The sequence below is a fragment of the Amblyomma mixtum genome, chromosome 4, assembly GCF_055824585.1.
Source record: "Amblyomma mixtum isolate Tamu chromosome 4, ASM5582458v1, whole genome shotgun sequence".
Taxonomy (NCBI): domain Eukaryota; kingdom Metazoa; phylum Arthropoda; class Arachnida; order Ixodida; family Ixodidae; genus Amblyomma; species Amblyomma mixtum.
This window is the reverse complement of record NC_143015.1, coordinates 157,879,321-157,903,943: the sequence shown is the minus strand read 5'-3', so window position 1 is coordinate 157,903,943 and position 24,623 is coordinate 157,879,321. Positions and strand designations below refer to the sequence as shown.

The 24,623-nt window shown below is 49.6% G+C and overlaps 3 protein-coding genes across 3 annotated transcripts in view; 1 reads left to right on the top strand and 2 right to left on the bottom strand.

Moving 5' to 3' along the window:
* LOC149348949 (lysosomal alpha-mannosidase-like) overlaps positions 1-24,623 on the bottom strand; it is a 278,443-nt gene that overhangs the window by 230,938 nt on the left and 22,882 nt on the right. The gene's annotated exons all lie outside the window — the stretch shown is intronic.
* LOC149348951 (8.6 kDa transglutaminase substrate-like) overlaps positions 1-24,623 on the top strand; it is a 27,978-nt gene extending 3,355 nt beyond the window's left edge. Inside the window, exons 2-5 of the mRNA XM_089541054.1 lie at positions 5,419-5,536; positions 6,606-6,662; positions 10,715-10,832; positions 24,406-24,623. Of these exons, the coding sequence (XP_089397180.1) occupies positions 6,613-6,662; positions 10,715-10,832; positions 24,406-24,555 (318 nt within the window). The 5' untranslated portion in view covers positions 5,419-5,536; positions 6,606-6,612 and the 3' untranslated portion in view covers positions 24,556-24,623. The remainder of the gene's footprint in view (positions 1-5,418; positions 5,537-6,605; positions 6,663-10,714; positions 10,833-24,405) is intronic.
* Positions 10,874-16,019, bottom strand: LOC149348952 (uncharacterized). Its single transcript, XM_089586079.1, has 3 exons — positions 15,816-16,019; positions 14,527-15,435; positions 10,874-10,891 (listed from the first exon to the last, which is right to left on the bottom strand). Exons 1-3 carry the CDS (start codon positions 16,017-16,019, stop codon positions 10,874-10,876), a joined length of 1,131 nt encoding a protein of 376 aa, XP_089442205.1.

The window sequence follows — 24,623 nt, the reverse complement described above, 5'->3', positions numbered from 1 at the left end:
GCGCGCTCGTGTTCAGTGTGCGGGTGAAAGTTTCACCGCCTACATCGAAGATGTGGTCGATCTGTGCAAGCGTGTCGACCCGTCTATGCTTGAGGCCGACAAGATCAACCATATTATGAAGGGCATCGACGACGACGCTTTCCATATGCTGGTGGCCAAAAGTCCCACAACCGTCGCCTCCGTGTACAACCTGTGCCAGAGCTTCGACGAGTTGCGCAAGCAGCGACTTAACGCTCGTCGCCCGCCCGCACCTGCTGAGTCCATCTCCGGCCTGGCCGTCAATAGTGACCTTTTGGATCACATCAAAGACTTCGTGCGTCATGAGGTGGCCCGGCAGCTTTCGCTCCTCTCTGGCGCGCACTCTACGCCCCATACCCTGACCCCTGAGATACGGCAGACCATAGCACAGGAGGTAGCCGATGCGCTTCCCGTTCGTCGGCAGCCGGCTCCGGCTCCACTGGCTCCTGAAGTCAACCTCCTCTCGATGCAGACCGCCCCCGTCACTGCACCTTTGAGCTACGGCACTCCTATTGCTACGCCGCCTGCCCCTATGCGTGCGCCTCTCACGTATGCCGAAGCCGTCGCCCTACCACCGCAACCACTGGCCTTTCCATACGTCCGGACAACGCCGCCTACACCTCGTGCTCCCCGGCTCCGACCGGCGCCTGCTTCCTACAGTTCTTGGCGCACTGCTGACAACCGGCCGATTTGTTACACGTGCGGTCTCCCAGGCCACGTCGCCCGCCACTGTCGTCAGGTTCTGGCTGCGCCTGTGCCCGCTGTGCCGAACTACTACCCGTCTCGCGCCGCTCGCACACCTTCAGGGCTGCCTGGGGAGGCTTTTGCTGACCACTTGCCACGCCGGCCCCACGTCCCTTCTGATCGGTCACCTTCCCCTCGTCGTCGGTCTTTGTCACCTATGCGGCGTCGTAACATGACTGACAACCCGGAAAACTAGGAGCCGCAGTTCTGGGGGCACGAACTGCGCACACTTCGACCTGCTCAAGACCTCGCCTTTCACCACCGAACTTTTTAGACGTGTTAGTTGACGGCATTCGAGCACTTGCGCTTGTGGACACTGGTGCTGCCGTTTCCGTGATAGCCGAAAACTTCTGCCGTTCACTTCGTAAAGTCACCACTTCTACTTCTGGACTCTCTCTTTGCACCGCTAGCGCCGAGCCCATTCATCCTTCTGCCGCTTGCACGGCACGTGTCGTCATCGCGGACGTTTTATATGTCGTCGAATTTTTAGTGCTCAGCTCTTGCTCCCATGACCTCATCCTTGGCTGGGATTTTCTATCGCGCCACCATGCCGTCATAGACTGTGCCCGTGCTCACGTCTCCTTTTCCATGCTCTGCGATGCGCCCGTCGACGAAGAGCCGTCTTGCTCTGGTGCCAAATGCGTTGTCGCCGCCGACACCGATGTTCCCCCCGGCAGTGCCGTGCTCGTTCCCCTTTCCTCAATTTCTGGTTCCTGCGAGCCTGTACTCTTCGCCCCTTCGCCTATCTTTGCTTCTCGCCGACACCTTCCTCTTCCGTTTGCCGTCGTCGACATGCGCCAAGGTGCCGCCGAGATCGTCGTCTCGAATCCCTCACCCTCTGGGTTCAGGTTGCTCCGTGGAGAGTGCCTTGGACATGTTGAACCCGTTGACTTGATCGCACTCTTCGACGATGATGCTCTTTCCGAAAGTACACCAATCGCCGCCCTCACGCTGCCTAACGCTACCTGCGACCCGCTGTCCTCGGCGATTTTTCACCGCTCAGTTGCCAGCGACCTCGATCCACCTCACCGCGAGCAGCTCCTCGCCCTGCTTAACAAGTTCCGCTCATCATTCGACCACCAGACAACTTCCCTGGGCCGCGCGACCACTATCGTCCACCACATCGACACCGGAACTCATGCCCCTCTACGCCAGCGGCCCTATCGTGTGTCGCCTCCGGAGCGCCGCGTCACCGCTGAGCAGGTTTACGACATGCTGCAGCGCGGCGTTATTCAGCCCTCTTCTAGTCCGTGGTCGTCTCCCGTCGTGCTGGTCAAAAAGAAGGATGGTTCGATTCGATTTTGCGTTGACTACCGCCGCCTGAACAAAATTACGCGCAAGGACGTCTACCCGCTACCACGTATTGACGACGTCCTCGACTGTTTGCAAGGAGCCGAGTTCTCTTCCTTGGATCTCCGATCCGGCTATTGGCAAGTGCCCATGGCTGAGTCTGACCGCCCGAAAACCGGTTTCGTCACACCTGACGGCCTTTATGAGTTTACCGTCATGCCATTCGGACTCTGCAACGCTCCCGATACGTTTGAGAGAATGATGGACAATATCTTGCGTGGACTAAAGTGGAATATTTGCCTATGCTACCTAGACGATGTTGTCGTTTTTTCGCCCGATTTTCCGACTCATCTCACGCGGTTGCACAAGGTACTGACCTGTCTCACCGGCGCCGGCCTCCAACTGAACCTAAAGAAATGCCGATTTGGCGCCCGCCAGCTGACCATACTCGGCCACGTTGTCTCCAAGGATGGCGTCCTGCCCGATCCAGAGAAGCTACGTGCTGTCACGCACTTTCCCAAGCCGACTTCTGTTAAAGAGCTGCGAAGCTTCGTGGGCCTGTGCTCGTATTTCCGCCGTTTTGTGCGCAACTTCGCCTCTATCATTGCGCCGCTTACAAAGCTTTTGAATGGTCCCACCAAGCTATCTGCTTGGAACTCAACCTGCGACGATGCTTTCAATACGCTCCGTCGTCTTCTGACTTCACCACCGATCCTTCGCCATTACGACCCCAGCGCGCCTACTGAGCTCCACACCGACGCCAGCGGCATCGGCCTCGGGGCAGTCCTTGCGCAGCGTAAACCGGGCTTTTCCGAATACGTTGTTGCTTACGCCAGCCGTGCACTCACCAAAGCGGAAGCCAATTACACTGTTACAGAAAAGGAGTGCCTCGCCATAGTGTGGGCGTTAACAAAATTTCGTCCCTACTTATACGGCCGCCCCCTGGACGTTGTTACTGATCACCATGCCCTCTGCTGGTTGGCTACACTGAAAGACCCTTCTGGACGCCTCGGCCGCTGGGCCCTTCGTCTGCAGGAATATGACATTAACGTTGTGCATCGGTCGGGCCGCAAACATTCCGACGCTGACGCCTTGTCGCGCTCACCTTTGCCATCTCCTGCGCCCGTTTCGTCCATATCCGACTCGACGCTGGCCGCTCTCACCGCCACGGATCTCCCTTTCGAACAACGACGAGACCCATGGATTTCTTCGCTCCTCGACCTCCTCAGCGCACCGTCTACGGCATCGTTCCCTCGGTCACTTCGTCGTCAAGCTTGCCATTTCACAATTCGAGACTCTCTACTGTATCGCCGCAACTATCGCCCGGATGGCCGCAAATGGCTCTTGGTCATCCCTCGCCACCTTCGCTCTGATGTTTGTACGCATCACCATGCCGACCCACAATGTGCACATGCTGGATTGCTGAAAACCTACGAGCGCCTGCGTCAGCGATACTACTGGCGCGGAATGTACACTTTTGTCCGCCGCTATATACGCTCGTGCACTGCCTGTCAGCAGCGGAAGTCACCACCTCGTCTTTCCGCCGGCCCGTTACAGCCATTGCCTTGCCCAGCTCGTCCCTTCGATCGCGTGGGCATCGACCTGTATGGTCCGCTCCCGTGCACGCCTGCCGGGAATCGCTGGATTATCGTAGCCGTGGACCACCTCACAAGATACGCGGAGACGGCCGCCCTGCTCTCGGCTACTGCTCGCGACGTCGCATCCTTTTTCCTTCATCACTTCGTCCTACGCCACGGGGCCCCTCGGGAACTACTCAGCGATCGCGGCCGCGTTTTCTTATCCGAAGTCGTTCACGAGGTTCTGGATGCGTGCCACACCGTTCATCGCACGACCACCGCCTATCATCCCCAAACGAACGGCCTCACTGAAAGATTCAACCGGACACTTGGTGACATGCTCGCCTTGTATATTTCCTCTGACGCCACTAATTGGGATCAAGTCCTACCATTCGTAACTTATGCATACAATACTGCTTCCCAGGCCACCACCGGATTTTCCTCTTACTTTCTTTTATACGGCCGTGAACCTTCCTGTCTTCTGGATACTATCCTTCCTTACAACCCCAACAGTTCTGAATGCACCTTTTTCTCCGACGCTGCCCGTCATGCCGAGCAGTGCCGCCAGCTGGCTCGCTCGATGACATCCGCCACTCAAAGCCTCCGCAAATATGAGACTGACCAAGCCAAGCCCACCCATGACTTTCCAACTGACTCGCTCGTCTGGCTGTCTGTGCCGGCTGCATCCAAGTTTGCGGCTAAGTACCTCGGTCCCTACCGTGTCGTGCAGCGCACTTCACCTGTGAACTACATAGTCGAACCGGTCACGCCTTCCTCGGACCACCGCCGTCGCGGCCGCGAAATTGTTCACGTGAGCCGGTTAAAACCGTACTACGACCCTGTCGTCATCTGCTCGCCCTGAGTCGCCAGGATGGCTCCCTGTTTTCGCCGGGGCAGTTGCAATGAAGAAGGCAGAGCGCCAGCACCAACGACGACGAAGCGATTTGTGCGTCCTCCGATTCCGGCGGCCGCGCGCGTGGAGAGCTCGAGCTCGCTCTTGGTTCTGTTCTGGTGCCGCCGCTACTCGAACAGCCTGTGCCATCGTTTCGCTGCCAGTCCTTCGAACTTGCCAATAAACCCCTCTTCAATAGTATTATTCTCGCGCCAAAAATGTTGCAGAAAACTTTCAAGACTTTTTCCCTACTGCACCACCACTTGCTAAACCACTCCAGCTGACATACATACCACTACATGTGGGCGCGCCCGCAAGCGGGCGGAGTAAGCTCCATCTCTTCCTCATCTCAGTCTTACCTGAAGGACGCTCTGCCAGCCGCTAACCCAATTGACCAGCTGAAACTGAAACTACCAGGCCAGACAAGAAGAGGAGTCCAGAGGGCTCCTGGACAACTAGGGGCCCACCCAGGGTACTACAAGAGTAATTTGAACAAAAATTTGTACGTTCTCCTCCTCTTGTCACCTGCAGCATTTCAGCCAACTTTGCAGACTACGTCTCCGCGTGGACGATGCGTAAAAACCATCTCCCAAGGTTATTTTATCGATGAAATAGCAAGCGTCCGTCCTGTTTGTATCTCTGTCCTTCGGCCTGATTTGTTTAAGTCAGCGCTGTCCAATTCAACCGATTATTTCATCGCATGACGACCTCCGGCCGAGGTGCCAAATCTGGAAGACAGAGGTCAAAGCAGACGAGTGATTCACTAACTACTTCTATGCGTTATGAGCCCATTTCTGGCGTAAGCAAGAAGACACGTGGCGTTACCACCATTGGGCAAGAAATAATGACAGCGCTGACCTTGATTTATTATTAGCACGTTTTATTTCTTTTGCACAGGCAGCATCCCGGGTAGCCCGTATAAAAAGAGGGCAGGAGGATGGACTGCTCACTTACTTAACTGCTTCTGGTCTGCCGAACAAGACAGAACGCCTTCTACTCAGCGAGACCTGACGAGGTAAGACGTTGCAAGCCGCTTATGTAGGAAATAGCAGCATGCGAAGAGTTGACCAAGGCAACGACGCCAAAACATTAAGCCAACAGGTTAGCGCAGGAGCGGCGAATACGACGGCCAGAAATAATGGATAACGAGGAAGTACCCAGACAAGGTCCATCTGAATATTAACTAAAGTTGTTGTGGAGCTATCAGATACAAGCTTCTTATTTTTTTCGATGTTTCTTTTTCTTGCCTACAGTTGTACTAGCACATTATAATTATGCCCGTACATTCAAAGATGATTATTCACTCAGAACACATTTTTTTTTTACTTTGGGGGCTGCTACTTATTTTCTTTTGTTACACCTTTTCCTGCCTAACAAGTATCTTGTAGTGTTCACTGCGATATTATGCCAGCACTTTTTTTTTATGTAGACAAGCTTTCGGCTGAACTGTCGTCTGCTAAAGTAAGTTTAGGCGACTGTATTTTATGGGTCGTCCTCCCAACTTGAAGGTGGAAAGTAAAAAAGATTATGGTAGCGATTGCGAACTGAAAATTTTTAGTAGGATGTTGACTTTTACTAAAATAATTCTTACCTTTGATTTGTCAATAACTTGGCATTCGTTTTTACGTGCTTTAACCGTCGAAGGTGGTTTAGCAGCGCAGTTTATACTGGGGCAAATCCTTTCGTAAGGTAATGTAAAGAGAGATATCGATTTATTTACGAAGGATTTGGCTTCGTATTTTAAAGAATCAGAACGGCAAACAACTTAGAAAGCAGTACAGGATAGCAGGTTTCAAATTTAAATTATTGTGCCGCTATCTCATACCCATCAAGAATGTATTTATATGTGCATGCGAAAATTCCTAGTGATATAAGAAGGTGTGGCTTAATTCTCTTTATTTTAAATTTGTTTCTCGTTGATGCATGCATCATAAACTTGAAAATACGAACATGTGATGTTAAATCGAAAATATTACGTTTTCTCTCAGTCTGTGCGCCACGCCATTTTGTTCAGCCCTGCTACGGTTTAGTCTTGCTTTCAGAAGCCCACTGCCTCCGCGTCACCTTATCTTTCAATCTTGCAGAGTAAAGATGAAGACTGTCCTCATACTGACTCTAGCCCTCATCGTTACTGCTGTGTGGTGAGCGTTTCTATGGGAATTGGGACAATCTGGTAACTTACCTAACGAGGCAGAAACAGAAGTTTTGCTTTAAAGTCTGGCTGAAAGCTGGATCTAAACTTTGAAAACAATTTCATGAACCAGCAGACATGTTACCGGGCGCTCTATGGCAGCAGGTCGCAGTAGTTACCTTGTGCATACAGGGTGCTGAGTAATATTGTCAAAAGCAGCTTGTCAGTGGATTTTTCATTTGCCATTTTCATGAAATAAACTAACATCAAGCGCGAGTGGCAGTCGCCTCAGGTTCTTCACGTAATGCTTCCATGCGTTTGAAAAGGGATTTTATTTATGTATCATCATACCCACAGCGCCATTGTCTGGCATTACAGTGGGGGGGTTGAACAAAAAGTACACAAATGCTACCTTATGCAGGTGGTTACAGAAAAAAAGATAACAATGAGATAGAAAGAACACGGAATTATTATACATAAAAAATGTCACAGCATGGAAGAAAATGAATCATTTGATAATGTGGACACTACTTCCTCAGGCAGCTTGTTCCATTCCGAAACCGTTTTAGGGAAAAAAAACATTTTAAAAAGGTCAGTCCGGCATCTGTATTCTTTAACTTTAAGTGGATGATCTCTTCGTAAAGACACGTAATCAGGGTTGGCTATATATTTGGTTTTGTCTATTCCAGTTCTAGAATGAAATATGTTATGAAAAATTTTAAACGCAGAACTTTCCTACGTTTTTGAAGGGAGTCCCAACCCAAAGATTTTTTCGCGCTCGTTACACTAAAATATCGCCCACAGTTATTGAAAACAAAACGAACGGCCAAATTCTGAACTCTTTCTAGCTTTTGAACGTCAAGAAAGGATTTCGGATCCCAGACTGTGCAAGCATACTCAAGTACGCTTCTTACATTTGTATTATACAGCAGTTCCTTAGTCTTTAAGGGGAAAAGTTTAGCGTTACGTCGCAGGAAGCCTAACACACGACAGGCTTTGGCAGTAACGAAATCCACGTGACGATGCCAAGACATTGAACTTGTTAAATATACACCAAGATATTTAAATTGCAACACTGAAAGCAGTCTGCTATTATTTATGTTATAAGTGAAAATATTGGGAACCTTCTTTTTAGTGAAACACATATGTGCAGATTTTTGTAAGTTGATTGCATTCCCCAGTTCTCACACCACTGGGCCACTTCACACAAAATCCTGTTGTAATGCATCATAGTCAGTAATGCATCACAGCCCGGGCAGTTTGCTGCCAATCGGTTTTCCCAGCATGATGCACTATAAGGTGACGCCAGATTTCAATGGAAGTCAGCCATTAAATACTGGCTCAGCCAGATCATCAAAACTAACAAACGAAATACCGAGAATTATTCGTGCAGTTCAATGCGAATAGCATTTAGAGGACGTTCATATTGGCAGTGGGACTAAGCTTTCTTCAGTGTTAGTTGTACAACGACACAGACCATAGTCGTTACAAATACTCTAATCATATCTTCACGAACATGAGTGACGTCACCAGCCAATGAAATCCGAGCGCGTTTGGCATTAGCCAATGCAACCGCATGAAATCGGCTTGAAGCCTCGCTAGTATTCTGCAGTTTCCTCTCCACGAACATGAGTGACGTCACCAGCCAATGAAATCCGAGCGCGTTTGGCATTAGCCAATGCAACCGCATGAAATCGGCTTGAAGCCTCGCTAGTCTTCTGCAGTTTCCTCTCCACGAACATGAGTGACGTCACCAGCCAATGAAATCCGAGCGCGTTTGGCATTAGCCAATGCAACCGCATGAAATCGGCTTGAAGCCTCGCTAGTCTTCTGCAGTTTCCTCTCGCTATACTCGACTGCTTGTGGGAAATATCCTTAAACCTTCTTGCTGCTGACGGTCGCGGATAAAGTAAGAGTTCAGTCATCTGAAAATAACAGTCGGTAAAATTGTAATCTTGAATTTGCATCCTTACGTCAGCGCCCTACTTTTGAGCCCACAACACTCCAATCACTTTTTGCTAAACGTCAGCCCCGCAGATTCAGGGGAAGTAACTGCGCCTGCATCGGGAAGAGCACACGCCCTTATAAAAATGGTCTATGACAGTCTATAGACTTCTTATTGACTCTATTGACTTTCTATAGATATTTCTTTTTGTCTATTCATAGTCTATACACTGTCTATAGACGGAAGTGTACTAAAAGTGCATGTCAATAAATCTATAGATTGTCTATAGACTGTCTGTGGCATTTGTATCGCTTATAGACTGTTGTCTAGGATTTGTCTATAGACAGTGTGTAGGCTTTATAGACAGAAATCTATAGACACTCTATAGACTCTCTAAAACTTTTTTTTGTAAGGGACCAGCGCCCCTAGCGAGATCTTTCGGAATCGGCTTCGAGCCGCCAAAACTCCCCGGTCGTTGCTCTCTCCACAGCACCATGCCTATATAGCTTACTGTACACTATCAACCCTGTAGCGGAAAAGCGGAAACTCAGCAGACAGTATTCTTGACAGCCGCCTTGGGATGATGTCTGCCGAAATGTGAGCCAAAGGGGCAGCCTGTGTTCGTGCCTATTAGTTAACGCGGCTATTTTAAAGCGATAGCGTTAAAGGCCTCCGTTCACCAGAAAATCCGGTTTCGGCGTTGTGAACAAAAAATGACGAGCTTATGGCTCGTGCAGGTTGTCCCCATAGAGCAACCTAGGAAGCAGATGGGCCACCTAGGTCACGTGACCTAGCGGCGTCATCACAACCTACCCAAAGCATAGTGAGCACACTGCCCATCGTGGCAGGTGGCAGTTTAATGACTGGTCGCTGGGAAGAGCAACCTGGGCCTCACAAGCCCCACCAGGTGGCAGCACCTGCCATCGCAGGGCAGTGGCGCATCGCTTAACCGCTGCACCACTGCGCCAGGAGGGGTGTAAGGACTCTCAGGGGTCTATGAATGTAGAGAATCAGTTTCTGCATACCGTATATTGCCGCGTATGAGTCGACGTTTTTTTTTTTAATGTCCTTCCAAAGTTGGGGGGTCGACTTATAATCGGAGTCGACAATCGGCAATATACGGTATATGGGAATAAAATTAAGCGACCGCGTCATAGCCTTAAGGCGGAGCTTAGAGGAGCCCTGAAACGATCTCGATGGGCATATTCTAGTGCAACAGATCTGTAGAGGTGGACTTTGTTGTTGTTCAGGTCAGATTTAAATGTCTACGTGTACCCTATAATTTAGAAATAAGTTTTAAAAATGGCTGAGGCTTAACTTGGTTAAGCCTGGAGAATGCGAGGCATCATCGTGTCGCGTAATTTGGAGGCGCACAACCACAGCGACGGCGCGAGGTGGGCCCCCGTTTCTCCACTGTCGTGACGTCATCGTGTCACGTGGTGTGACGTCATGTATCACGTGACTTGGAGGCGCACAACCACAGCGACGGCGCGAGGTGGGCCCCCGTTTCTCCACTGCCGTGAAGTCCGTGTCACGTGGTATGGCATCATCGTGTCGCGTGATTTGGAGGCGCATAACCACGGTGAAGGGCTGAAGTGGTAGCTAAAGTAGTATGCATCTTCGAAAAATGTAGCGCGAAACACAAGACACAGGTAAGGTGAAGACAGGACACGAGCGCTTCACCTTACCTGTGTCTTGTGTTTCGCGCTACGTTTTTCGAAGATGCAATTGCTCCGACTAGCCCAGTTTAGCTTACTTGTAAACTAGTATGCTTCGCATAAAACCGCTGCTCGTAGTAGCTCGCAACCGATTAGGGCGACACCACACCGCCGCGCCTTTCCTACCGCGATGGCGTCATTGTGCAGTAGGCTCGCCCAGATTGCCCCCTGACGCCATCAGGGTAAGAGCCGCGTGGCGGTGAGGTGTCGCGCTAATCGGTGCGAGCAGCGATTTTTTAGAATTATTTCTAAATTACTCAAATCTGACCAGAATAACCGCAAAGACCTCCTCTACAGATCTGTTGCGGTAGAATATACCCATAGAAATCATTTCATGGTCTCTTTATGTGTCCCCTCTAAACTTTGCTTGTCCTTCACACCGCCGACTGTTACATGCAGCATCTCCGCAACGTCGCCGCCGGTATGCTTGTGCGCCCCGGACTCGTGTCGCAGTGTGGCCAACTGCACGTGTGGCACCCACAAGGACTACTGCGGCTGCTGCGACCACTGCAACGCGGTATGTGCGCGCTGGCCGTAGTTGTGTGGAGCGTACAAGTTTCAAGCTAGCCGATGCAGCTGCATGAGGCATATGGAACAAGGACACAGATGAAGACACGAGCAAATGGATCGACGATGCACGCGACTAAGTTTCGTATACTCCTGATATGAGGCGCAGACCAGAGCTGTTTCATTAGGGAATTTTTCTTTTTTCAGGAAATTCCAGGAGCCTAAATTGGCCGAGAGGAAATTTTCACCGAATTTCAGGGGGTTTTAAGGACCAAAATTTTCTCACTTTTTTTTTGAAAATGCTGAGCAAGCTTGTGCAGGAAACATGGCCAGAAATGGGAGTTTGTGGGCCTAATCGAGAGAGTTTTCGGTTACTGCGTGGAAAACCACTGGCGCAGACTTGTATTGCACCTTTATTTATGCTTGACGCCTAGAGCAGTCATTTGATTTGCCGTAGTTCACCATCCTTGAGCCTGATCTTGTGAGAGGCGCGAAGTAAGTGCCGCTTCTAGTACAGACGGTTCATCACTCCAGGCATGTTAAGCCCTGCCAACGCCGAATCAATGATCTCACCTTAATTTACAGATAAATTGTTGACCGAACTTGCCCTTAGCTGATTTCATGCCTTGATAAAGCACTCGTTACCGAGATTTTGGTTTCAGATTTCAATATTGTCACAGATGGGTCCTTATCAAAAAGGCTAGGCACAGGCCGCAAACAGAGAAGCAGAGTCCCAGCTCCGAGAGCACGCGCGTCCCTCACTTCTTCGTCCTCTAGGCGCCGCCCGGGGACACCTGGCGGCATTATTCCCCCTCCCTCCAAAAAAGAAATCAAAAACGTGGGCGCACTTTGAGCGAACGGGAGGAAGTAAGCAAGTGAACAAACGGTCACGTGCAGCTCAACAGCTGCAGCACAAATAAAAAGAAAAAGCGGAAGAGGCGACGCCCGTTACTGCGTAAAGTAAGGCTTCATGCGCAGTACGTGCACGACCTCGGGCTGAGGTCGGCGGCGCGAGCTCGGCAAAGTGGCATCGGGGAGGACCTCATAAGTCACATCCGTGATGCGGCGCAGCACTGTGTATGGTCCAAAGTAGCGGCTCAGGAGCTTCTCCGACAGTCCTCGGCGACGTACTGGGGTCCATACCCACACTTTGTCGTCGGGGTGGTACTCTACGTGTCGATGTCGTTGGTTGTAGCGTTCTGCATCCGTGGCCTGCTGCCGTCGGATGTGCATACGGGCCAGATTCCGGGCTTCCTCTGCGTGCTGGGTAAACTCCTCGGCGTCTGACGTGAGTGCTTGGTCGGCAGGGATGCACGGAAGCATGGCGTCGAGCATTGTTTGCACGTCACGCCCGTAGACGAGGCGAAACGGCGTAAACCGAGTCGTTTCCTGAATTGCCGTGTTATAGGCAAACGTCACGTATGGGAGGATCTCGTCCCAGGTCCTGTGCTGTGCGTCGACGTACATTGCGAGCATGTCCGCTAAGGTTTTTTTGAGGCGCTCCGTGAGCCCGTTTGACTGCGGGTGGTATGCAGTAGTCTTGCGGTGGGTCGTGTGACTCAGCTGGAACACCTCGTGCAGGAGCTGCGCTGTAAACGCAGTGCCCCTATCGGTGATTACGGAGGACGGGGCGCCGTGTCGTAAAACGATGTGGTGCATGAAGAAATGCGCGATTTCAGAGGATGTACTACGCGGCACCGCCTTGGTTTCCGCATAGCGCGTCAAATAATCAGTCTCCACTATGATCCACTTATTGCCAGAAGATGATACAGGGAACGGGCCCAGGAGATCAATGCCGACTTTGTCAAAAGGTGCGCGAGGTGGATCAATTGGATGGAGCAAACCTTCAGTTCAGTTTCAGTTTCAGTTTATTTCCCACAAGTACAGGGCATGTACGAGGTGTGCCGAGGGTGACGGGATAAAAGCTGCGTCAAGGGCAGCTTGACTGGCCCCGTCTCCCCGACCTGCGGGCTTTAGCGGTGGCGACTTACGACGCTGGCACTCACGGCAACCTCTGACGTAGCAGTGGACGGTCGCTGCAAGTTTAGGCCAATAATAGGCCTGACGCACTCGAGCGAGCGTGCGTTCAAATGCCAAGTGGCCAGAGGTGGGCTCATCATGACACGCGGAAAGGATGTCGTCGCGGAGGTCTGATGGCACGACTAGGAGGTAGGTCCGGTCACCGTTGCTTGAGTTTTTCTTGTAGAGTACGCCATTGCGAATGCAAAAAGAGGACAAGTGGCAGGAAAAGGGTCGAGGTACGTTGGAAGCATGGCCCTCGAGGTGATCCATGACAGACCGCATGTCAGCGTCAGCACGCTGCCTTGCCACCAAGTCCGAACTGCTGATCACGCCTAGGAAATGATTGTCATCCTCTGTGCTGTCATCAGCTTGCTCGACGGGCGCGCGCGAGAGTGTATCTGCATCTTCGTGTTTACGTCCGGACTTATAGACAATTGTATAATCAAATTCCTAAAGGCGAAGGCTCCAACGTGCTAGGCGGCCTGATGTGTCCCGGAGATTGGTCAGCCAGCACAAGGAATGGTGGTCTGTGACAACTTTGAAATGGCGACCGTAGATATAAGGCCCAAATTTCATCGTGGCCCAGATGACAGCGAGGCACTCCTTTTCTGAGGTGGAGTAGTTGATTTCGGTGCGCGAGAGTGTGCGACTCGCATACGCAATCACACGTTCCACGCCTTCTTGATGCTGAACGAGGACGGCACCAAGCCCAATATTGCTAGCGTCGGTGTGTATCTCGGCAGCAGCCTCCTCATCAAGTGAGCAAGCACAGGGGTAGTGTGCATCCGTCGTCGCAGCTCTGTGCAAGCAGCCTGTTGCGCGGCAGTGCAGACGAACAGTGTATCTTCACGCGTTAAACGGGTGAGTGGTTCAGCAATGTTGGAGAAGCCTGCGATGAAACGGCGGTAGTAGGCGCACAAACCCAAGAAGCGCTTGAGCGCTTTCTTTGTAGTAGGACGGGGAAACTCGGCTACGGCGGCAGTTTTCTCGGGATCGGGTCTTACACCGTCGGCGCTCACAACATGGCCGAGAAACTTGAACTCTTTGTAGCCAAAGTGGCACTTCTCGGGTTTAAGGGTCACGTCGGCCGATCGCAGGGCATCCAGCACGGTCCGAAGGCGGTCAAGGTGTTGGTCGAATGTTTCTGAAAACACCACCACGTCATCTAAGTAAACTAGACAGGTTTGCCATTTGAGGCCAGCCAGGACAGTGTCCATCATGCGCTGAAACGTCGCCGGCGCTGAGCAAAGGCTGAAGGGCAACACCTTAAATTCATATAGGCCGTCGGGTGTGATGAATGCAGTTTTTTCGTGGTCTCGTTCATCAACCTCAATCTGCCAATATCCGCTCTTTAGGTCTATCGACGAAAAATACTTGGCGCGGCGAAGTCTGTCGAGTGAGTCGTCGATGCGAGGCAGCGGGTAGGCGTCCTTTTTCGTGACGCCGTTCAGCTTACGGTAATCAACGCAAAAGCGCAATGTCCCATCCTTCTTCTTTACCAGAACAACAGGCGATGACCACGGGCTCTTAGAAGGCTGAATAATGCCCTCTGTAAGCATCTCCTTTACCTGCGTTTGGATGGCGCCGCGTTCCTTCGGGGAAATTCAGTACGGCTGCTGTCGTATGGGGCGAGCATCATCGGAAGTGATGATTCGATGCTTCGTGACCGCCGTCTGCCGCACTTTCGAGGAGGATGCGAAGCAGGCTTTGTAATGGAGCAGGAGGGCACGTAGGTCGCGCTGCTGAGTCGCTGAGAGCCCGGAGCTAATATCGATGCGATCCAGGGACGTGTCCGGATGTACCATGGCCTCGGACGCAAAGCACTCACTAACATCGGCCAATTGGTCAGCCCCCGCGATGGTAGCAGCTCGGAAAAGGCGACGTGGTTCGTTCGTGAAATTAGTAATTAGGAGCTCCGACCGACCGTTATGGATGTGGACAAGGCTTCGGGCCGAGCAAATGCCGTGTGTCAACAGCAGGGAAAGGTTGCCATCGGCGACAGCAGGTCCATCACGTAGCCCATCATCGCATTCGACGCTTGCAAAAACACTGGCGCGCGGCGGGATCAAAACAGTCTCAGTGGAAATACGAAGGGCGGAGCTGCGTTGGCGAACGCCGGAGCAGTCGTCGGCTTTCGCTGTAGAAAACGTAACCGTTCTGTTCCGCAGGTCGATAATGGCACCATTCTCACGGAGAAAATCTACGCCCAAAATCAGATCACGAGAACAGTTGCGGAGCATCAGGCAGCTAACTATGAACGTCGAGTCGGTGATGTGGACCCTAGCCGTGCACTGTCCAAGCGGAGTAATGATATGGCCCCCTGCCGTCCGGATCTGCACGCCAGAGTAGGGAGTCGTAACTTTCTTCAGAAGCGCTGCCAATTTGCCGCTAATAATTGAAAACTCAGCTCCTGTGTCCACCAACGCGCTAATGCTGTGACTGTCGAGAAGCACGGGTATGTCGAGTGAGAATCGCTCCTTTAGTTCACCTGCTGTCGTCGACGTCGACAAAGCTCTATCATCGGATGTCGGCGTCGTCAGGGGGTCCTTACAGCATCGATACCCAGCGACCACGCCCCCGGAGGTCGCTGTCTTCAGTTTTCCGGGCGAGGACTGGGCGAGCGGTCCGCTGTCGCTCGCGAAAAGTTCTGCGGATTCGGTGAAAATAATGATTGGCGAGGGGACGGTGATCGAGACTGACGGCGCGCCATGGACCACATGGGTTGCTGCGTCACGTACTCTTCAATCGCAGGGGGCCGTTGGCCAAATCGGGGTCTTGGAGCATCGGAGGAAAAACCCTGCAGGCCAAGTTCACGATATGGGCACCGCCGGAACAGGTGACCGGGCTCCCCACAATGGAAACACAAACGTCATCGGTCAGGGCCACGCCAGACGTCCGCTCTGCGCAGGGATCGTCGGTCACTCGGAATGTGCTGCACTGGCTGCACGGATGGTAGCGGGACGTCGTGCACCTCGTCGCGGATAACACCCATAAGGGGGCTGGCCGTGGGCTGCGACGTACCACAGATCTTCTGCAGCTCCTCACGGACGGCAGTGTGGATCATGTCACGGAGGAAGTTGGTATTGGTGTTGAACGCCGGCAGAGACTCCGTAACAAAAGCAGCAAGGACTGGCCGGTCGTACGCGGTGGAACGCTGCCGGAGGACCTGCCCCATCGTGACAGCCTCTGCTAGAAACTCGGCAACAGTGCTTGGGGGGCCAAATATTTTAGGGGAATCCCCCAAGGTGGAGTAGATTTTAATAAGGGAGTAATTACTCATTGACGTCCACCCGAGCGCAGCCATACGGCCACAAAGGAAAGCTATACAGCTTTCACAGAAACTTCGTAGTTAAAGAAAAATTCGTCCTGGTCCGGGGTTCGAACCCGGAACCACCGCCACACCGGAGCAGTCGCTCTACCAATTGAGCTAACCGGGACGGCAAGCTTATGGTAGGGCGAGAGCGAATTGATCTATAACTCGAAGTGGGAACAGTGTTGACCAAATATTTTAGGGGAATCCCCCAAGGTGGAGTAGATTTTAATAAGGAAGGGCTGCGCACGAGGCCGGCGAAAAGCTGTTCTTTCACACCACGCATTAGGTGGCGCCGCTTTTTGGCTTCCGACATGGCTGGGTCAGCCCGTCGGAAGAGACGCGTCATGTCTTCGACGTACATGGTAACCGTTTCGTTGGGCATCTGTATGCGGGACTGCAGGGCGCGTTCAGCTCGCTCCCGACGATCAGCGCTGACATACGCGGCGAGCAATTGACGTCGGAACTCATGCCATGACAAAAGAGCGTCCTCACGGTTTTCGTACCACGTGCGAGCACCGTCCTCCAAGCTGAAGAAAACGTTTCTCAGTTTGGCGGCGTCATCCCACTGGTTAAATGCGGCGACACGTTCAAACTGGAGGAGCCAATCTTCCACGTCCTCCATCTGAGTCCCGTGAAAGGATTTTGGTAGCCGTGGGTTGTGGGTTGTGGTAGCCGTGGGTTAGTACGCGGCGCCTTGCATGACTGGTTGAGGGGCAGGCGCCGAGGTAGTGTCAAATGGCCTGAGCTCAGGAGGCAGCCGGCCAGGTGCCGAGGTAGTCTCCAACAGCCCATGCTCAGGGGACAGTCCTAGATTGCCGCGACTGATCCGATGCACTGGCGTGTCGACAGGGAGAGGTCTGCGGTCCTCGGTGTTAGGAGGGGTGTGCGACATATTCCAGGGCGATGTACCCAGCACACTCCACCACAAATGTCACAGATGGGTCCTTAATCAAAAAGGCTAGGCACAGGCCGCAAACAGAAGCAGAGTCGTTGTTGTTGTTTTTCACCTCATAGAATGGCGCATACCCACAGAGGGGGGTCGGCCAAGAAGAGGGGTGCATAGAGAGTTTTTTTTTTTTGGGGGGGGGGGGGGTATTTGTTTGTTTGTTTGGTTGGTTTTGTTTTCTGGGGAAAAATAAAGAGATAAATTAAGTAATAAATAGAAATAGCAGAATTCTGGGGAAGAGATTCTTCAAAATAAAGCAGAAGACCAAAAAGAAACAGGACAAGCATAACGCACGCAGGAGCTGGACTCTGCAAGATCTCTAGCAGAGGGAGTTGATTAATAAATAAATGAATGAAAATAATAATAATAGTAACGGAGGATTAAAAAAATGTAATGATGTGCAAAAAATAAATAAATAATAAAATATTAGCAAGGTAACCGTTTAGGTTCCAGTAAAAAATTTAGAATGGCGGTAAAAGCAGACCTGTGGCTGTAACCGAGAATGGTGGCCCCAAATGACGATATGATCGGGCTGCTCAAACTAAGGCCAAGCTGTTGCAGTGGTTGCTCTAAATATCGACGTCTCATCATGGTGAAGCGTCGACAAAACAACAAAAAATGGTCTATTGATTCTTGTTCACCACAGAATGCGCAGACGGGAGAAAGCGCCAAACGAGACCTGTGCAAATAAAAATTTAAGGGGGGGATCCGGCAGCGCAGCCTAGTTAGAGAGACTTCAAGCTGTCGCGAATGGCATGATTTCCTGCTCCACGGATACTGAAGATGCAGGAAATCATCAGATCTTAAAATTGATCCAGATGTCATGCCTAACAAAATGCTTCTTCGAAACCTCGCTGCTGTGATGTACGCTGTAGCCGGGAGAATAGGTAGCACGGGGCCATTGAGGGACGCTTTTGCCAGGCTATCAGCCACTTCATTGACTGTCACACTGCTATGACCTGGTACCCAGATCATATGTAAAAGGCTCAAATGGGGAGGAAGTAATGATAAGAAGGTGTTGAGGATTGGAGAATCCGTAGCTGAGGCAAGGGACGAGCACAAAGAAAAGGAGTCTGTAATGGCAGCCACTGCGGAGAAAGAAGGGTCTAGTTTGCGAAGAGCAAGCACCACCGCCAGAAACTCCGCTTGGAAAATTGGGGTGAAATCCGGAAGGCGCACAGAAAAAGACCAATCCAGAAGCGGGCAATATATTCCCACTCCTGCCTTTACATCACATTGGGAGGCGTCAGTAGCAATCATGATGGAAACAGGTAGGCTTTGTAAATGGTCTTCTAATAATCCATTTAAAATGCTTGATGGTGAATGCTTTGCATTCTTCGGGAAAATGTCATCGTGGACAATTTTCACGGAAGGCCTACTATTTTGTGTCGGAAGTATGTCAGACAGGAGTACATGTAAAGTGTGAAGTAAAGTTGGTACCATGCAGTACTAGCTGCGGTGTATGAAATCGAGGCCAGTGGATTCCAAAAAAGAAGGTCGGCTGTCAACAAAACACAGACCAGGAACGGTGGAAACTTGAGTCATATATCGTGAGGTACGTCTGAACAGTGAGAAACTTAAATCTAGATACTAAAGGTGGAATTCGAGCTTCAAGGTAAATCACGTCGTTAGCTACAAATCTAGGGAGGCCAAGGCACAACCGTAGAGCTTCCCGCTCTAAAAGAACAAGCGGGCGAATTTTGTAAGCAGCTGAACCAGAAAACAGCACTGATCCAAATTCTAACATTGGTCGGACGTACATAACATAAATCATTAAAAGTGCATCTCTCCGCATTCCAGACCGGGGATTGCTTAATCTACGCAACATGCCCACAGCACGAGTGCCTTTCGCTGCAACATGGTCAATGTGAGACCGTCATGTCAGCTTGTCGTCATAAATGACACCAAGATGTTTTAAAGACTGAACTTGGGGAACAATTTGTCGCTTGTAAGTTAGAGACAGAGCAACAGGATCGTGGAGTCGAAAAACAAGGATGGCACATTTGTTAACATTTAAAGTGAGTCGTAGGCCACCCAACCAACTCTCAAGCAAGTTCAGGTACGATTGCAGACGCACGTAAAGAGATTGAATGTCCGGAGCAGCCGAGAAAAATGCAATGTCGTCCGCATAGAGGTACGTGCGAATTTCGTGATGACTGGGAATAGAGCTCAGTAGAATGTTGAAGAGTATGGGCGAAAGGATTGCCCCCTGAGGAACACCTCTAGTTTGTTTATACCATCCAGAGTTGACACCATGGAGTGTACAATAAAACTGCCTTTTATCTAGGAACGCCGAGATCCAAGCAATTAAGTAGTGTGGAAACTGCAGAGTCTGCAGTCTTTGCAATAATATGGTGTGTTCCACGCTGTCGTAAGCTTTGGCTACATCTGATGTAACCAAAGCAGCATGCATTTTTTGACGCCGCGCAAGGAGAATTCGACTCTCGAGGTCAACATGGGCATTCCATATTGAACATTTTCGACGGAAACCGATTTGACAGTGACTGAGGATATTTTCACTATCCACAAACTTCGAAACACGTAGGAGCAAGACCCTTTCAATTAATTTAACCAGATTAGATGTCAATGAAATAGGTCTAATATTTTCCAGAGAATAGCCGCCGCCATTATTTTTAGGTAAAGGAATCACTTTGGCGAGTTTCCATCCAGGGGGAATACAAGCATGTTTGATGGAATAATTTAGTAGCTGTAATAAAGAGTTAGGACACTCCTCAAAGAGGATCTTTATCATTTTTGACGTTACCCTATCAGGTCCAGGAGCAGCTGATGGTAACCTCATCACTAGAGGCCGGATTTTTAGGCACTAAAAAGCACATTTTAGGCGCCATAAATAGGCGGTTAAATTGCGTTTTAGGCACCTAACGGAGAAAAATAGGCTCTATAAACTTTATCAAAAGTGCACACAGTTTCGAACTTCAGCGCGCAATATCTGCCGTAAGATAAACAAAAGCACAGCAGGAATAATTTGGGACCTTAAGCAAGGTGCGAACATTAGAAGCCATTCTGTTTAAGGCTGTCGCGCAACTTTTCGTACAATACACATGCTTCAGCAGAGCAAAAGGGACGGTCACCAACCCTTTAAAACACTTTTGTATACCTCGAAACAAGCAATTCGCTTGTCGTGTACAAAAGTAGAAACAATGAACACCTTAACAGGAGGCGATGTGTTTAGAAATTGATAGAAACATTGCCGATTCAAAGCATCTGACAAATGAGTTCAGTCTTCGCTCACACAGGAATTGAACTTATTTATTGCAGGCATAGACGATGCTTAAACATTAACAAATCTGTTGTCATTTGTGTAAGCAGTGTTTCATAGTTTGTAGCTTCACGTGCCTGGAGCCACGCGACTATCAAATGGGGCTTGCCATTAGAAGGGTCTGGAAACCATAAATACGAGATGCTAGAAAATGTTACACACAGTGCTGCTTGATGCGGAATATGCCGAAAAAAATCATAGTTCTGCACGGGCCTACGTACATCCACGAGGATCAATGGTAAAATGAACATCATCCATCTAGAAATCATTGTTAAAGCAATGGAAGCAGTAGCAGGCAAGGACCATCTCCAGGTTGATTGACTCAAATTTATGCGTCGCGTATTTCAGCGTATTTCAGGCCCCTTTTCTGCAAAATAGGGCATTTTTAGGCACCGACGTGGGAAATAGGCATTTATAGGTACTGACACCCAAAATATGCATTTATAGGCACTATAAAAAGAGTATTAAACATATTGTCAACACCTAATTCGTGCTCATATGTAAAAATAATGCGCCTACGAAGCGTTGATAAAAATAGGCATTTGCCTAAAATCCGGTCTCTACTCATCACTATAGGCGAAAGTTCTGAAAGGGTAACCTGAGGGACAAGCTTAATCTGATCCACTGACGCTACACACACGGAGTGCAAAGGTAGTGCAGACGAGAAACGCTTCTCTAATCCTTTGGAAATGGTTTCAATGGTGTCTGTTGCTTCTTGCGGAGTCAAGACACATGAGGGAAAATTACCTGGGGCCGGTATCTTTTTCCGCGAGCGTAAAAACCTGAAAAGTGCACGTCGGTTTCCTGACTTCGTCAGGAAATCGAAATGCTCAGATTCACAATCGTCTTTAGCTCGCGAAATCGTGCGTTTAAAAGTGGCTGCAATAAACTTATAATCATGCCAATTTTTCGGGCACTGATTGTGGAGGAGCTTCTTCCATGCAGCCTTTCTGCGTCTGTAGTCCCGCGTACAGTCTGCATTCCACCACCTAGTTAAATTGGTCCCTTTTAAGGCGAAAGCCTTTAATGCCTCATCGTTGTAAGCAGGAGTTGTCGACAGAAATGTCACGCTTTTCAATTGGTCGAAACAATCGGGACGTCACAGTTCGCGAATTTAAAACGGGGCCAACTGTACTTTGGCTAGTAACCATGCAACCAATTAAAAGGATCGTATACTGATGCTTTAAGTGGGAATGAGCTTAGTTAATTCCTTAATCACCCAATTAGCCTAATTAACCTTTATGATCAGGCCAGATAAATAAATAAAACCGAGTAGCAAATTAGTCGAGTTCGGGAATCGAACCCCGGTCTTCGGCGTGCGAGACGAGCGTGCTATCCACTCCGCCATGCCAGCTCGATGGTTTGGAATGAACAAAGGCGCGTCTAGTGAATACGGTGTTTTCGTTCCCTCCCATCTCCCTCCCTTCCCGTTACAGCGAGGTTCAGTGTCCACCGAGGTATGCGAGACAGATGCATTTCGTTTCCTTAAAAACCAATTTACCGACGAGCAAGGCGTAGAACCGAACGGGCCATGGCGTTCTATGGACTCCCTGGCAGCGTTACAAGACGCTGTCACGAGCCACTCTTAGAGGCCAAGCTTAACATCTTAACCACACATCAGTGACACAAGCAGCACCACTACGCTTAAGGCTTTCGCCTCACCGCACTTTAGGTCAAAAAGTGGCCCCTGAATTTTGATGTACGCACCAGGAATTCGGATTTCTTGCGGCATTCCTCAATAGCCAAGAAAATGTGTTTTGAATTATGAATATCAGAACTTAACGCTGATGCAAGTGTAGAGCGCAAGGTAAACTGGAACTGGTTATAATTAATATATGATCTCAACTGTGAAGACGCTGGAGTTAAGCGGCAATTAACCTCAAAAACAATAGGTATGTGATCACTAGATGTACCACAATCAACTGTCGACCAATTCCGAACAGGAACACAAGGTCTGGAGAAAGTTAAATCTAATACAGATACGGTTCGAGCCCGAAGAAAGGTGGCCAAACCTGAATTCATGCACATAAGGTTGTTATCTGTAACCCAATCAGAAAGGCGTTTGCCGCAAGGATCTGTCATATCCAGCTCCGAGAGCACGCGAGTCCCTCACTTCGTCCTCTAGGCGCCGCCCGGGGACACCTGGCGGAATTATACAAAAAAAAAAACGGACTAAATTAGGCTATGGCTCAGTTAAAACAATCGGCGAAAGATGTCACTGGTCGAGAATGCTGTAAGTAGGCTCAGGTACAAATATTTTATCCATAAAAAAAAAATCATTCACACCGTTTTCGCTTCCTGCTCCGCCGACAAAAGGGCAGATTTTTTTTTCGAAAAGGAGAGGGCTGCCCTGTCCAAGAAAAACTTTTGAGAACAAAACTTTTGGAATTTTTGAACGTTACAAATCTTAGTTTATAGAAATCTAAATTTTAAACGCAATTTGAAATCTAAACATAAATTAAGATTTTATTATATAATCTAACAATAAAAATTAGACGACTTAATATTTAGAATCTCACATTTCAGATTATAAAAGTTTATTTTTAAAGTTTATTATGATTTACAGTTTTAATGTATGTGCACATTTAAATCTAGGTTTTACAGTTTTGAACTTAGATTCTCTGAAAGTTAGAAATTTTTAATTTAAACCTCAAATCCAATCTCAGTTTATATATAAATTTAAAATTTGAAATTGAAAACATAGAAGTTCTATTTGATTTAAATTTCAGTTTGCCAGAGGCAATAGCCTTGAAGGTATACACACTGCAAGGCATTCTTTTCCGTGTTTGAGCAAGGTAAACAGACGCGTCAGACTTGCGAGTGTGGTAGGATTTTTCTTTTGGTGAGTGGGGAGGGGGGGGAAGCAATTTATTTATCTTATGAATTGGGGTGAGGCAGGGGGAGGGGAAGCTGATTGCTCTTTACAAGCAAAACGTGAGCATTGCCTTGACGGTTGGAGAGTGGAGTAAGGTTGTATACCACTACGAGTTTACCTCGTGCCTACTGCAAGTCTTCCAATGCGATAACTTTAGAAACCTCGTAGTCTAAAAAAAATGTGTTGTCGGCCATGAAGTTCGGACATTGGATGAGGGAAGTGACGTCACTAGTCCAAACAATTCTCATTGGCTACAGGGAAGTCCCTTCCGGTATAGGCAACAACACCTTCTAATGCTATCGCACTGGCCGCACATAATGTAATTAAGTATCCCTGCGAATTTTTAATTCTTCCCTAACGCTGCAAAATAATTGGACTTTTGTTTCTATTACATTTGATTACCCATGTATATCGCGCTCAATGGGAGCTGCAACGCACGAGATGTGTCAGGAGCTCAGCTCACGAAACAGTGCGAGCACTATGACGCTGAAGACTGTTGCCTTCCGTGGATGCAAAGAACAAGATACATTGAATGGTTGGGTAAGCTGGATGTTCTGTGTGAAGGCGCATTGACCAAGCGAGAGCCTCAGTAGGCTCACTTCGGTAGCGTTGCAAGTCATCATCATCATCATCAGCCTGACTACGTCCACTGCAGGGCAAAGGCCTCTCCCATGTCTCTCTAATTAACCCTATCCTTTGTCAGTTGCGGCCACCGTATCCCCGCATACTTCTTAATCTAACCGGCGCACCTGGCTTTCTGTCGCCCCCTGCTACGTTTGCCTTCTCTTGGAATCCACTCCGTTACCCATAAGGACCAGCGGTTATCTTGCCTTCGCATTACAAGCCCTGCCCAAGAGCATTTCTTCATCTTGATTTCGACTAGGATGTCATTAAACCGCGTTTGTTCTCTCACCCACTCCATCCGCTCCCGATCTCTTAACGTTACACCTATCATTTTTCTTTCCATAGCTCGCTGCGTTTTCATTGACTTAAGCTGAACCCTCTTTGTTAGCCTCCACGTTTCTGCCCCATAGGTGAGTACCGGTAAGATACAAGTCATATTGAGCGCGATATACTTGCAAAGCTGTATGGAGCACGTAAGCGATCTATTCGTCAACCACTGATGCTGGCGCGAATGTCGACGCAGTGTCCCGACGAGGAGTGCGTCAAATTCATCGCCGAGCCCTGCTCGGAGGGCCACCACTGCGTCCTGGAGGACCCCGAGAAGAGCTTCGAGAGGGGAGGCAAGGGACACTGCAAGCCTATCAGTGTCGCTGCGGCGGAGGAACATGAATAGGAGCCCGTTGTGTACGCTGCCTGCACCGCCTGTATACAGTGACGAAGTAAACTTCTACTTAACCACCA